At 38.8% G+C, this 15,384-nt stretch overlaps 1 protein-coding gene and 1 long non-coding RNA gene across 2 annotated transcripts in view; one reads left to right on the forward strand and one right to left on the reverse strand.

Moving 5' to 3' along the window:
• Positions 1-2,355: 2,355 nt before the first annotated feature.
• CFAP99 (cilia and flagella associated protein 99) overlaps positions 2,356-15,384 on the reverse strand; it is a 51,642-nt gene continuing 38,613 nt past the window's right edge. The window contains exons 12-16 of the mRNA XM_042053583.1: positions 14,016-14,157; positions 12,727-12,878; positions 10,464-10,669; positions 3,184-3,343; positions 2,356-2,580 (exon numbers count right to left, since the gene is read on the reverse strand). Of these exons, the coding sequence (XP_041909517.1) occupies positions 2,413-2,580; positions 3,184-3,343; positions 10,464-10,669; positions 12,727-12,878; positions 14,016-14,157 (828 nt within the window). The 3' untranslated portion in view covers positions 2,356-2,412. The remainder of the gene's footprint in view (positions 2,581-3,183; positions 3,344-10,463; positions 10,670-12,726; positions 12,879-14,015; positions 14,158-15,384) is intronic.
• LOC121676708 lies at positions 3,281-3,635 on the forward strand. The gene is made up of 2 exons (XR_006020544.1): positions 3,281-3,372; positions 3,583-3,635. It is a non-coding gene; the product is annotated as an uncharacterized LOC121676708 (long non-coding RNA).

Here is a 15,384-nt window from a genome sequence, read left to right on the forward strand (position 1 = left end):
CAGCTTCCAGCACTATAAGTGTTTCCTTATGAGTCCGTCACTACGATCAGACAGGTGCAACCTCTGATTTTGTTACTCTGTTTTTGATGGATGATTTCAGAGTTAGCCTTGTTCCCTCAGGCTCCTCTTTTTGACTGCAAATGGTGTAACAAATGTGTAAATGAATGACTCATGAATTATTCATCCTCTTGTGTTTCCGTGAAGCACGTGTAGAGGCATTGCTCACTCAATTATCCGTGTGTAGCTTCACCAGGTTGGTGGATGGTCCCTGCCACAGGCACCAGTTGAGGCAGCAAGTCTCAACGAGCTGTGTGGCTTCACAGCTCACCTGGCTCCAGTGGCATTGCAGCTGCTTTCGTAACACAAGGCTAACAGGTCCCACCAGACCTTTGATGGCTCTGCATCGATCACCTCAGGTTTCCATGTATCACCCAGGAATACTAGGGAATGTGCTCTAGAAGCCAGTGGCAGAGCAGTTTTGGGTAGGATCTGCTGTGTCCAGCATCAAGTTCCACACATTTGTCAGGAGGAAGGTGGTATTTTTTGTTATTCTGCATATTCTGTTGCAAGACCTTCCATCACTGAAAAATCAATAGGCTAATGTTGATACAAAAATACCAATATAGGAATAAATTGGTATTTTCTTCAAAACAAATTTTTCTACATTCCTCAAAACATTGATTCTGAAGATGACTTTATGCATCAGATCCCAAAGTAGCAATAGGGCTACTTGTGACCTCTGAAGGAAAAAATTCCACATCTGGATTACTGAGATTCCATTATTCCTCAGTCCTTTCATTAGAAAGCAAAGAAAATATGGAGAAGGAAATAATTCTGAATCAGCTTGATTGCAATTCTGTAAGAATTTTGAAAACTTGGTCCAAAATCACAGGGGAAGAAGCCTGCAGTATGATGGGGTTTTGAAATTTCCCTGACCTCCATATCTGCTTAATGATGCCTTTTTTTTTTTTTTAATTCTTATGAAAAAGTTTAAGAAGAACTGTTCAGCCATGCAATATCCTAGACCATGAGTGTCAGCTGTTAATTGCTGGCTTCTGGAAAATTGAGGTGTTAGAGTCACCACTTACCTTTGTTGCTCTGGAACACAGTGCAAAAGAATGCTGAACAATCACAAAGGAAGACAAACTCCCTGCTGCCAAGGGTTTTTCATTTAAAGATATTACAATACCCTGCTGGATATGGTATCAAAGTTCCCTTTTCCCTTTGTAGTTCTGCTTCTATGATTCCTTCTTTTCACTCTCCTCTGTTCCTTAACTCTTGCTATGGAGCATAAGCCCTACCTGCATGGCCTTTGTGGACTACTAGAGCATTTACTTGGAGTGAAAAATACAGCACATTTTATCAGCTTGCAGGTTGTGGAAGTGATCTTCACAGCTAGATGGCAACAAAAGAATTCCATTAGACTTCCTTCAATAACAAGTGAGAAATGCAATGTTGTGAGAACATTAGAAGCAGCTGCCTCACTCTAATGTCAGTGACAGTCTCTTTCAATTTAAACATTTGCAATAGCCATAATTAAACACTTAGTAATTGGCACTGAGTTAAAACAGAAATACATTACGTAGTCTTACTGCTGGGCAGACTTTAATTCTGATTTATATGCTCCTTGGTTTTGTGCCTGGATAAGTTTTGTGATTTAAAGGCTGTTTTACACAGTATAGAAATTGTCACAGAGGGTAAATGATCTTCTAGGTGAGTAACAGAATTTTGACTTTTTCTGGAAGCAGCTCCCTAAAGAGATCAATGTTATGTTCTCCTTCCACTGTTTAAGGAGTGAAGACATTTGCATCTGCAAATAGAGGCACGGTCTGCCTGGGTCACTGAATCTAGACTGGCTCCTGGATGCTTTCACATCATCTAAACCTTGTAAACAGTTTTCCCCTCATCCTCTAAAACAGCATTGAAATTGGCAATCCTCTTACATGATTAGTCATGTAAGAAGATGTGCTAGGAACTTGGGTTGGCCCTGCCTTCTGAAAAGATGCATGTGTAAACAAATGTTCCTTGGGGTTTGCCCTCATCTTTTTCTTTTGGAAAAATGAGCGTAGCAAACCATGGCATAATATACAAAACCAGAAATACAGGTCTCGACATTCTTACCCAGATATTTGCCATTATGCTGTAGGAGCTCTGATAATAAAGTTTCAGTTTCTTAAAGCTTTTGATTCTAGCAGAAAAAATCATTATATAATTAACCATTATATCATTATAAAATAACATAATTTCTATTACCCCCCCCCCCCCCCCCCCCAATTTTTATTCTATTGTGCCTGTAAGACCCACATTTTTCTAATCATACTGTAAAGGTAAAATAAAGAATAAAACTCAACCTTGTAGTGAATAGGTACACTGGGATATTTCCAGCAGGCCTGAATTTGTTCCAAATGTATTTTATTTTAGATCAGAGCGCAATACACAGGCTTTGGCTCCACTTCTTGCTGCTGCAATGAGCTCCCTTTTCTGAGCTGCTTCTCTGTCCATGAAGCCATGCTGAAGGATTCTGAACTGTCTTTCCCGACTCTCTTCCAGTTCTTTCCAATGGTTCCATTGGAAAGAATCCTGCAGGGAAGACACAGAGATGATCAGACTGCAGGTGATACAGTGGTTCTCTTTAGAGAATACATTGAACTTCTATTTGACAATCCTGCTGGCTGACAACATGGTTTGTTTGCTAACGATTGGGAAACTTGTTAACATCAAACTTAGCATGATGAATAGAAAGGTAAGTGGAGTGGGTTGCCCAGTTTAGGATGACTTAAACACTGCTGCAACTCTCCACAAAACCATGGGAATGATAAACTGTAACATGCCTTGGGTGAGAGCAGGGGTGAGCATCCCAATTTGGTGCGATGGGAAAGCTGGGAAAGACAAGAGTTGGAGAGGGGGTAAGATGCTGTCTTGATGGGGTAAGTGTGGTGGTAAGAGTGGGAAGGCAGGTGTTGAATGGATGAGCCCTGCTCTGTGGTAGCAGAATGTGTGACAAAAAGGTGAGGTCAAGGCCACGGCTGGAGAAATTGTGCCTATGCAGGAGGCAGGGTGTTGCTATTGCCAGCCATGTATGGCACCATCTGCCTCTGCCCCCTTGCCAGTGCTGGCAGTTGAGCAAAGGTCTGTGAACAGCAGGTCTATTGCAGAGCTTTTCTCCTTATGTAATAACCAGACCTTGTTTGACACGATTCTGGTTTTCTGGGGGATAATCTTTAAGAGTCCTTCTTGCTTTTTACGCTCCATTGTTTTTTCTGCAATCTTCTTCTGCAGGTTTAAAATGCGTTCATCTTTCGTGGGCCTTTCACCAGACTGGGACTTTTTCTTTTCTTCTTGCCTGAAAAGTCAAAAAGATACAATGAGAAGGTAAAATAATATCATCCCACAGAATAAGTCCATGTGAGCACATATTACCTTGGTAATGATGAATTTGCTCTTGCTTCTGAGAACCAGCTAGACTCATACTATATAAATCATATATTTAAATCATATATCTTTAATGTGATACTCACAACTTGCCTCTTCTTGTTTACAGAACAGCATTACTAAACCGTATAGGATATTTTTTTCCCACAGGATGCCATGATGACAATATCTGGAGTATTTCAAGCCTGACATGACATTCTTCAGAAAAAAAAAAAAAGGTGCAGAACCTGGAATGATACCACAGCTCTTTGCTTGTGCAAACTATGGAGTTTTCCTTATGTGATCATTAGTATTCATCTTGATTGCTGTATTCCTTGGCAAATAAAAGATATTCTTTTCTGTGTAATCCCAATGCCCAGATACAGAATCAATGGGATGGTGATGTATTAATTAAGGTTAGCTGCTCTGTGTGAACATAAATTGATAGCAACATGTGCAGCATAAAATTAAGGCATAACAGAGAGGTTATTTCTTAGCCTTCCTTTTTCCTTCTCTTCTATTGTCCCCACTTTTCTGTCCTCTGGAATTTACATTTTAGCTGGTTTTCATACTTTCACCTAATTGGCACAATTTACTCACAACTTCTCCATGTAGGTTACACCATGTTACATAGTGACTCACTTAATATCCAACTTTCTCTTTTATTCAACATTGACTTTGAATTTAGCTCAGTAAGATCAAATTGTAGAGTTAATATTATGTCATGAGAAGCTGTGATTCTCTGGCCAGATTTAGAAGTAAAGGAAGTGTCAGATCCTCCAAGGAATGCACACAATTGTATAGCCATGTTAGATCTGCTAGGTACAGCTGGCAAAGTTAGTTTTATTGTGGTGATGCGATACCTTTATTGTATTTTTATATTAGTTTTCTGTACCCCAATGGTTCATCCCTACCTTCCCCACTCCTATTCCCAGTTGGTTTCCCCCAGACCCAAGCCGCTCCCCGGTGCTCCCTACATGGTTGTTCTCCTCCCCTTGTTCTAGCTCTTTCCCTATCAATCATCCAAACCCCTCCTGTTGTTCCCGAAGGTCCAGTGTCCATCATCTGAAACCTCCCAATTTACCCTTATATGGTCCCCATCAATCCCCCGAGACCCTACCCCTCCGGATACCTCCCCCTTTGGAAATCCCCTAAACCTCGATGCCCCATTGGGGCATGTGATCCCTTTCCCTCCTCCGCTTGAGGCTATTGGCCCAAGGAAATGTCTGTCCTCGTCCATAGCCCTCCCTTAGAGATTTCTATTGGTCCCCAGTTAAGCCATCCCCATTGTACCACCTCCCTTTATAAGAGGTTCCCTGGGGCTGCTCAAGGCTTGTCTCTTGGGAGTTGTCTCCAGTAAACTTGGATTATCCCGTGTGGTAAGCCTCCTTGCTACTTTTTATCCTCTCCCTTGTCTGGACTGCTGACAGCCACTGTGCCTGGAGCTTCAGCTCCCCTGGGCAGAGCTGAGCTCCTGAGGAGCAGCTTTAAAGCCGAGAGCCTCCAGCTGCTCCCCACTCCTGTCGCACACCGCAGGAGCTAGCCTGGGCAGTGGTCAGTGGCGGTCATTGCGACAGCTTTATAAAAGGTCTTTTATGTTTCAGTGGTGCAACATTACAATTGCTTTTATTGGAAACCAGATAAAGACTCCAAATGGCCCAGAGTAAAGTGCACCAGGGCACTGTCCAGCTGATTCTGTAGCTGTCATTCTGCCAGTGGCAGGACAAGTTTCACAGACAAGTTTCCTTTTGAAGAGAAATGTTTTACAATTGAACTCTTTCCTTATATCTTGGGTGTTTTCAGTATAAGACACACTCTTCTCAAGAATCTGGCAGATGAGGAAGAAGGAAGAAGTTCCTTCTGATTCTAAACCCACCAATTTGCCTTTAAAAAGTGTCTGTATAAGAATCCAAGGATCCAAACACTTTTTTCATCTTGGGAGAGATGGCTTTTGCCCACCTTGTTAGCTTTATCTTTGCTTATAGGAAACTCGGTGGCAGCAGTTTCCTTCAGTGCAGCCATTCCAGACTAGAGATCCCCAAATCCTCAGGAACTAGATGAAGGGGAAATATGACCTATGTTACATTCTGAAATGTGACTGTGAACTCTGAATAAGGGATGCAGTTAAGCTTGGCTTCTCATCTCCAATTGCTTTCCTGAGACACTTCCTGAACCTTTCTGCTCCTTGTGTCATGCTATCTGGTTAGGATAACATTTCCTTATCCTCTTTGAGACTGTGATATACTCTGCTACACCGAGATTAATTTTTAACACTGTACTGTAAATCTAAAAATTGTGTACTATCATTTAATCTAATTGAGGACATGGGTTATTTCTACTTGCACTGTATCAAGGCATTGCATTCCAAAGGATATAGGAGAATATAACAGTAAGGTTTTAAGTAAATACTTGATGATTAAATCTTGTCAGTTGGAATAAACAACAAAACCTTTCCTTAAATGCAAATCCAGATTCTTGTAAATACAATTAAAGGAAATATGTCAAGAAGTTTAACATCATGAAGGAGCAGCAGCTGCTTCTGTATTAACATTGTAAATAGTTGCTTATTCCCAGAGTAATATTCATTCCTCTTCTACATGTAGTCTTGTGTCAGTCCTCTACACTATTCCAAAAAGCTGCCAATCCCATAGTTTTTCACATGCTACACCATATCATAACAGAAATTCCAAGAGGGGAAGGAATGAAAAAAGGAATTTTAAAGTTCTGGTTTTCTGTGGTCAGTTGAGAACTTTGAGGACTCAGGATAGAAAAACCTCTTATGATCTCTGTCACCTCATATCATGTATTTCCTAAGGAAGTAAGGTAACAGCCAGTCAGAATGGACTAGTACACAGAAAAATCCTCTCCAGATCAATAGAAAATTATGTGATAATTGATGAAAATTCTTCTCAGCTATATTTAAAAAATGGCGAATTTGAAGATTTGCACAGAAGTTTCCTCCTATAATCTATATTCGGCTCTTCATTTACATTTTCAAACTCCAGTTTTGCATCAAAAATATAAAGAGGTAGATGTATGACAGCTCTTAACTGACTCAATACTTGTAGGAGGTGGAGCAAAAATGACCACTTGGCCATTCTAGGCACCAAAATATCAAGCAGGTAGGACTGTATTTATAAGCTCAGCTTACAAAAAGGAGTCTTGTGCAATAAACACAAATATTTTTTAATAGCAGAATTACTTATAGTGCAATAAACATTTTTTTTAATTTTCTCATAGTCTCAGTGAGTAGGACTGTCTGTACTTCGCAGTACCTTGCCTCTTTCTGTCCATATAATTCTAAGTTACTGCAGTTAGCAAAGTGAATGTATCTAACTGTTAACAATTCACTGTTAACAATTCACTGTTAAGGCAGTCACTATTTTGACATACAAGAACACTACACTATTAGACTGATTACTATTTTGTACTAATGTGAGTAATTTAAGCACTCAAAATCTGACTCCCTCCCAAAACAATTAACTTATTAGGCACCTAATTTTAGGTGGGGAAGTGATTGTTATTCATAACAGTGTTCTCCTTATTTGAAGTAAAAATTTTGAAGCTGTATAATCAAAGTTCAGTCACTGAATCACAGAATGGCTGAGTCTGGAAGGGACCTGTGGGGGTTATCTTGACTACTCCCATCTGTTTAAGCAGAGCCACCTTGAGCTGGTTGCCCAGGTCTGTGTCCAGATGGCTTTTGAACACCTCTAAGGATGGAAACTCCACAGCCTCTCTGGACAAGCTGTGCCAATGCTTGATCATCTTCACAGTAAAAAGGGTTTCCTGATACTCCTCTTGTCATCTTAATGGTCACCACTGAGAAAAGCCTGGCTTTGTTTTTTTTACAGCATCTCTTCTCATCTTCATGTTTCTGATCTGTCATTGCTGTTAAATTTCCCCCTTCTGTTTCAATGATAGTGAAGAACTCATTTCCTCCTCTTCCTTCTTCTCTTTCTCCTCCTTTTCCTCCTTTGGCTGCCTTCACACTATGCCCACCCTTTCCCAGTTCAGGCCAAGAGAGAGGGGTTACACTCCTCTCAGTGTGTGTGGTCAGTGCCCCTTGCCAGGGAGGGGTTTGAGCACTGGCAGTGGCAGGGAGAGAAAGGAGTGCTTTGCCATCTTAGCAAACACACCATCATTGCTGAGAGCACCATCAGTGCTGAGAGCCCAGCGTGCTACACCATTACCCCAGTGTGAGATGGGGAAGTAGGGAACTTTTGAGCTCTGGGAGTCTGTACACCTTCCTCACATACAAGGAAGTCAAGGAGGATTAGTGCCACTCTCCTCTGACAGAACCTTAGGGGAACCTAAGGCGTCATTTCAAGTACACAAGCATGTCACTTGAGTACATTAGCATGTGTTCAAACACACACAAATCTGCTGGTGCTCGAAAAAGCTGAGAACAGAATTGCTTGTCCACTTCAGTGACAGTGCTGATTTTCAAACTGTGTGAAATTCTAGCAGTTAAAGGGACATCCTGCATATATACCATCCTGCAAGCACTCACAAAGCCACTGCTGTGATAGATGTCATGGCTTGCAGTCTATTAAAGGCCAATGTCTCTGTAATTTTTCATGTTCCATTTCCTATTTTGTTTAATATAGCTCATTATATGCTTGCACAATGTGCTTCTTTTGTGTAGATGTATGTCTGTAAATGATATTGAAAGGAACCTGCTTAGTAAGTTAGAGATTAAACTCCAGCTGTCACCAAAGCAGGTTTGTTCAGCAGTTTAGCTGCCATACTTTAGCTGATTAGCAATAGCCTTCAATATATGCAATTTAAGATCTAACATGTAATTTTACACTGATGCATAAGGCTAACTTATGAGGACCATTGGTAAGATTTGCTAGTCTACCCCTATAATGATGAATCAATTCTGTAAACATAAAAATTTTACATCTCCTGTGCAACATACCAAGAATAGAGCCCAAACAATTAATCACTCACACTGATTTGAGAGGTATTTTAGGATTCAAGGTCTGCAAATAAGGTTTAATACACAGAGCCCATAGTTTCTATAGAGAGAAATAAAAACTGCATGAAAGTGTCTAGTATTTGTAAATGCCGTGGCCAGCAAGCCATATTTCTGTATTAACAGAAATAACACCAGAGATTTGGATTCTGGATGAAAATGCATGAAATACACTCCCAAAGAACAACATTTTTGGTATACTATGATGATGCCTTTTTATAGGAGTTACTTCCAAGTTACACACATAAATTTATGCCTAGGAACTATGAAAGGAAAATGTCTTCTAACATCTATAATGAAACATTGTATTTCTTCATTTAGAAAGCAAACAGGGCTCCATTAAAATTACTGTATAACTTATCAAGAATCTGACCAGACTGACTGATTGATTGATTCAGAAGCTTGGAATGTAGTATATAATTTAATTTGGATTCTACTATCTTTGGCATGCTGGTCTGTTCTAAAAAACACTTCAAATGACAGAACAAAAAGTGAATCAAAGCTTCTCATTCAAGCACAGCTTATTTTGGGATCAGAAGAGTTTTAGTTCTGAATTAAGCCAAAGAGTGTAGTTTAAAGGAACCCAGCCCTATACAAAATTCACAGACTGCACATCTAGAAGAACAGACGATTCTTTAAGCAGGTACTAGTGAAACAGGTTTTATGTAGCACACAAGTTCTTAATGCTTAGTTTGCATCTCTAATGGAAAGCAGTGGCTTAAGTTGCTCGCACAGGCTTTCAAAATACTGAGTGTTTAGCAAGGAGAGTGTATTTCCAGCTCCAACTCCATTTCAGGTTCTTAAGTCTTAAAATCTTTCCTTGATACATGCCATAGAAAAGAAGGTCACTGATCTGTGCAGTCAATCCACTGCAGCTGCAGTTATTGATTCATTAAACACATTAAACTGTCTTCTTAAATACTATCATAGTAAAACCCCAGTCTTTGGAGATTAACTATCAGCAACAAATCAAATTAGAGCTGAGACGAGTGAAAACTAGTGAAAGGAATACATCAATACTCCCTTCTGTAACTGAGATGTGGAACTGGATGATAAATGAATAACATGAATTGAACTCTGAGAAGCCACCTTCAGGCAATAAACATGAACCTAAGACATGTCTAAAAACATGTGTTTGTAGCCTGATAGAATACGTCTTCCTAATGTCAGCCTGAACATCAGTTTGCAAAATAAATATGGCAAGACAAGGACTTATCTCTCAAAGCCACAAATCGGAAATATGAAAGACAATTTGAAAGAAAACAGTGGCAAATATTTAAGATGCAGTAAAAATGGTCAAGAGGTGTGCCATGTACACTTCTACACAGGCTTTCTTCCTGCTCAGCTTTATTTGTAAATAGCTTTAACTTAGATTTTAAAACCTATGTGGAAGGGACCCTGTCTTCTGCATATGTGAAGCATCTTTGATGGTTATGGATACTTTATGACAATGATTAATAAATATTCTAATTAATAATAAATATTAATAATGAATGCAGAATTTCATCAGAGAGTCTGTAAGCAAAGAATTTCCCTTTTGATCTAATGCTATAATGTATTTAATTTCCAACTTATTATTGCCATCACAAAATCTTCCTAAAATATTTTTAACTTCTAGAATAAGACCTTCCTTTTCACATTATAGATGGAATTCAAGGAAGAAAATTACAGCCCTAATCTTGGTTCAGATGAGAATGAGAAAAAACTTTAAGTGGCAAGCTAGAATGATTCTAATAACATCAAATTAGTTCTGATTAGCTGAAAAGGAACAGAAAAAAGGCAAAACTTCTTTCTAAATATATATTATTGGCTCTGAATCCTGGGGCAATACTGTCAACACTAGCCTATGGAGTGTCTTCAACCATAAATGATGAAAAAGATTTGTTAAATATGATGAAAATTATTTTCAAGAATTAAAAGGAAATCCTGGCTCCAGTGTAATCCTTGACAAAAGTCATACTGATTTATAAAAGGGCTGTATTTTGCTCTGTACTTGTTCTCCTCCTCAAGGGCTGGCAAAATATTAACAAAGTTGCAATGTCTTAAATGTCACATGCTGTTTTATACTGACTTTAAAGCAGCTGCTCGTCCAAGTTCTGCTCTGAATTGGGAAATCTGGTCCAGTTTGTCTAGAAGAAGTTGTTCCTTAGCTTGTTTTTCATGAATTATCTGGTCTCTCTTCTCTTCCTCTGCTGCCTTCTGTGCTTCCTTGAGTAGGGCGAGGCGTTCACGTAGTTCCACTATTGACATTTCACCAAATAAACCATGGCCACCAGTCTAGAGAACGCGAAATATAGGTTTAAATAACACTGTAAATACCAAGGGGAGAGTAAATGAAATATTTTGATTGTGTTCCAATCCATGCTGAAAATATTCTGACTTCGAGAAATATAGGGATGGTCCTAAACCAACTGGTATTTAAAAACTGTTTTTAAAATCTAGAGCATATCTTTCATAAAACATTTAAAGAAAAAGCATTGGAAAATATATAGAAGATTAATCATAAATACAATGTATTTGCTCTCCAAAAAATTCTACTTGACTTTTAATTAGAATTTTGAATTTAAAAAATGTGTAAATCTACTTTTTTTTTTAAATGTGTGAAACCAGAACAGACTTTACACTAAAAAATACACATTTTTTGTATTTATCTATTTCCAAAGTATGCACTTGATCTATAATGGTATCTACTATTTTTATCTGAAATGACTGGGACTAAACAATGCTTTGTGCCCAGAAAATTCAGATCTTAATGCACAAATTTAAAATATTCAAACCTGAATGTTTAATGAAGGCTTTTTAATATCTACATTGCAGTGCGAGTGATAATGAGATTCTGAGATCTAATGAGAGACTTCTGCACCTTAGTTTGCAAACAAAGATGGATAATTTCCAAACAGCTTTGTGAAGGCTTTAAATTTTTGGCCCTTGCTCTTACATATACTTTGTTCAAGCCAACCACTAAACCGTGTCCTTAAGTGCCACTTCTCATCTCCAGGGATTGCAACTCAACCACTGCCCTGGACAGTCTGTTCCATGCATGACAACTTTTTCTGGGAAGAAATTTTTCCTAGTACCCAATATAAACCTCCCCTGATACAACTTGAGGCCATTTCATCTTGTCCTATCACTTGTTACTTGGGAATAAAGAGCAACACTCACCTTGCTACAATCTCATTTCGCCTGCATGTATGGAAAACTTGCATAAACCCACACAAATAGTGAGCTCCTGTGTAGCTTTCTTTGCAAAATTTAATCCATTCCACTCCAACTAATATTCTTTTGTCTATCTTAACATAGTTTTGGTACACACCTTTGGTGCATGCCTTGTACCATAGCATGTTAAAAAAAATCCTCCTTTTATTGAATACTGAGTGAGTTGTTGACAGAATAGTAGTGACCTTTCTGCTTGTGAGCTTTTGCCAAAACTGAAGATGAAGGGGAAGGAAAAGAAACTGGAAAAGAGAAGGATGCTCCATCATAGATAGATGCTCAGATGTTCAGTTTGCCTTCAAGAATTGACTGCAATTCAGTTCCTCTTCTCTGGCCTGGGATGCCATATAAGTAGTATAGTCAGGTGCTCATCCTCCAGTGTTCATTCTCTGGCTCTTCTGAGCAGTGGTCCATGAAACAGATGGAAAGCCAAGAGAGATGAAGAAGAAAATAAGGGGAGTGGGAGATAAGTGGCCAGGGGCAATAAAGCCACAAAATAGAATATGACAAACAACCAGGCTTGGATTTCTACTGCTGGAAGATTTCCAGCAGTTTTGGTCCCCATAGCTTCTTTTCCTAAAGCTCCAAAAGTTGAGTTAGTAACAAGAGATCATCACTGGTTTTTCACTGAAAGGCCGGTTGTGTGATATTGTCTCAGTGGTTTCCGCTTCCATACTCTGCATGTCTGCCAATCACCTAAACAATGGTCACCAGTAGCATCAGTAGACAATTGCTAAAAGAATTCAGTCTTATGCAGTCTTTATTTTTACATAAAAAGATGTGCTTTTGAAAAAGATGTACTACCATAGGTTGATGAAATAGTATTATGGTTGTTCTGGGTTGACAGTTGGACTGGATGATATTGCAGCTCTCTTCCAGACTTGATGATACTGTAATCTCCTTCTCAGTTTTCACTTTAAAATGATTTGCAAATACTAAGTGCCATAAGACTTTGCTTCTAGTTTAAACTAGTCAGTGACCATTAAGTTGTATTCACAGGAAGTGAAAGGGAAATGTTTTGCAAAAGGGTATATATACCTATATATCTGCAGTACACAATCCCTTTGAACATACACAGTACACATTTATGTAAAAACAGTAGTTTTTCCTTTTGAGCTTACCTCTGTTAAGTCAACAAACTTGTGTCTGATGTTAGGTATAGACTCAATAGCTCGTATTTGTTGAATTAGTTCGTATCTTTTCCTGTTCTTTTCCTCTTCTTCTTCTAAAGCTTGCCGGAGAAGTTCTTCACTTTTTTCACAAACTTGCTGAACTGAAAGATAAGAATTAATCTCAGTTAGCTGTTTGCCTATTTTAACAAGTAGTCCATCTGAAGGAAATTCATATGCATTCGTGAATAATGATAATAATACTACTGATCTAAAGGTACTTGAGGGAACAGTCTGGCTTCGGTGGGAGGAATCATTAAAGAAACAAATGAGTACTTCCCACCTCCACCATCTATCCTATTCAGCACATAAACGTACTATATACATACACAGACACTTTGAATTACTACTTTGTAATTTCTGTTCTCATTTGTGCATACTGTTTCATTACTTAATAAAAGGATATTATACAATAGAAAATATTCATAGTCTTTCAAGCTATGTATATCCTAGAAATGACTGAATTGCAAAGGCTGGTAGGCTCTGCTAGTCCATTTTGGGGTGGCTAACACTCTCTCCCTGCCTCAATCCTTATGAGTACAAATATGGAGACACACAGGCAGAGAAGTCTGCTCACCAAAATATGCCCACCTAGAGGCAGTCTGTTCATACAGTAGATGTTACATGGCACTGTACTGGATATGTACAGCCATGTCAGCTGAACAGCCTGGGCTTTACTGGCTGGTGAATTAACTGAAGATTTTTCTTAAGGATAGGATGAGTAACATTATTTCCCTTTATCCTAATGACTGGTCTGTCTTGGATTTGCAACATCCTTCTCCCTTGGGATATCGTCCTTCTCAAAGATGACTTTCCTTAGTTACAGTCTTCTCTGGATGGTCTTTTCTGGAGAAGACAACAATCTTGGGCCATGATTCTTTCATGGCAGTTGTCGGGCAAAATAATACAGATCACAAGAATCTGAGCTTCATAACTGCATTTGACAAAAAGTAGAGTCATTTACATGTGCTACTTTTAGATGGAAGGAAAACTGGTTGCAGAACATTAGTGATGCATTTCTCCCACTTAAACAAAGAGTAATTCCCATGACCAGTATCTTAGAGTTTCTGATCTACCCATTACCATTTGATTCCTGAACTCATATTCATACATACATGGGAATCTTGCCCTCAATTTCAATTTCCCTTCTGTAAAAATTGTAATTGGCCCACTAAAAGAAAGAGGAAGTAATGTGGGGATATTTAGCATCACCTCTCATTTTTCTGGCAATATATAAATACCTATCTGTTGTTTGTATTCCTGGATCTTTGCTTTTACTTGCTTTACATTCTTGTGTCCTTCTGTGACTTGTTCCACCAGCTCTTTCATTTCTTTCTGTTCCTGTAGACGTTTCTCTGCATACAGGTGCATCAGCTCTGCTTTCTGTATCACAAATAAACAGGTGAATACAACTCCTGATAACTGGTGATCTGAGTGCCTCAAATCATTGGAACAGGGCAAGGACAATTGGATTCAAACTATTACATCATCCACAAAAGTAGCACGGGACAAGATAGAGACCCAGATTTAAGCTCCCTTCTTCTGTGTTTTATTTACACACAACTGCCTTGCATGACATTTGTACTGCTATTTTCCATAATTCCCTCCTATGTTTCCAAGAGCAGACAGAAAGAGTAATTTCTGTTTGTGAGACAGCAGGAAGTGTGCAAATCTAATCCACTGCTGGTTGTGTGCCTGCAGGAACTTCTTGGGCCCAAGTTGTAGCTCTGTAATGTAAAGTCCACTTTTAGGTATCATGTTCCTTTCTTTGTCAGAGGAAAGGAACAAAAAACAGGAAAATGGATTTTCCCACACTAGATTCCTTGCTGTTCTTCCTATTTCAGATGGAAGACCAGAGTTTTAAAACTCTGGAAAAGGAAGAGGGTCAGCACAAGAGCTGAACATTGGTGAAAGGGCAATTGGTGCTCAATTCCCTTCGAGATCTGCATAAGGATGAAATGCCCTGCTTGGTGACAAGCAAAGGGAGCTAGGTGGAATTGGTCAGGTTAGAACAAGCTTTATTTGCACATCCCCAAATCTGTTCATTTTGGGACATTTCTGCTAACAAATAAAACACATATGCTCTGAAGTTGAAGTGAATATAACAATTGCAATAATTTTGGAATGAGTGTGAATGATCACAGTATCCTCAGTTGTACATACCGGGGTTCACTTTAACTTCTTGCTATAGTCTTTCTAAACAAATATGAAGACTCAATGACAAAAAAGATTGAAAGGTTTTATAGGACAGAAAAGGAGCTCAACAAGCAAATGTTCCTTTTTCAGCATGGTCTTTATGAAAATTTTTTACATTTGTGGTCCCATTTTACGTTGTTGAGACACTTCACAGACATTTGAGAGATGGTCAAGAGACAAGTACTGGGCTAGAGGGTGTAGCAACAAACTGGACTAATAGAAAAGAAAAGCCCGTGATAGTGGCTATGAAAAGTTTAAAATCTATAGTATTTGTTGACTCTTGATCACCTATTTATTTTATAGGAAAAGCACTGGGAAAATGTAATGTGATTTGTGAAAATAGCGAAAAGATCTGGCAATGATTTTGAGAAACTGTGATTCGCCAGATTGAAAACAGTGTGAAAATATTTCTTG

The sequence above is a fragment of the Corvus kubaryi genome, unplaced genomic scaffold (assembly GCF_017639235.1).
Source record: "Corvus kubaryi isolate FWS band 111438036 unplaced genomic scaffold, C.kubaryi_AGA036_p1.0 split1-131, whole genome shotgun sequence".
Classification (NCBI taxonomy): domain Eukaryota; kingdom Metazoa; phylum Chordata; class Aves; order Passeriformes; family Corvidae; genus Corvus; species Corvus kubaryi.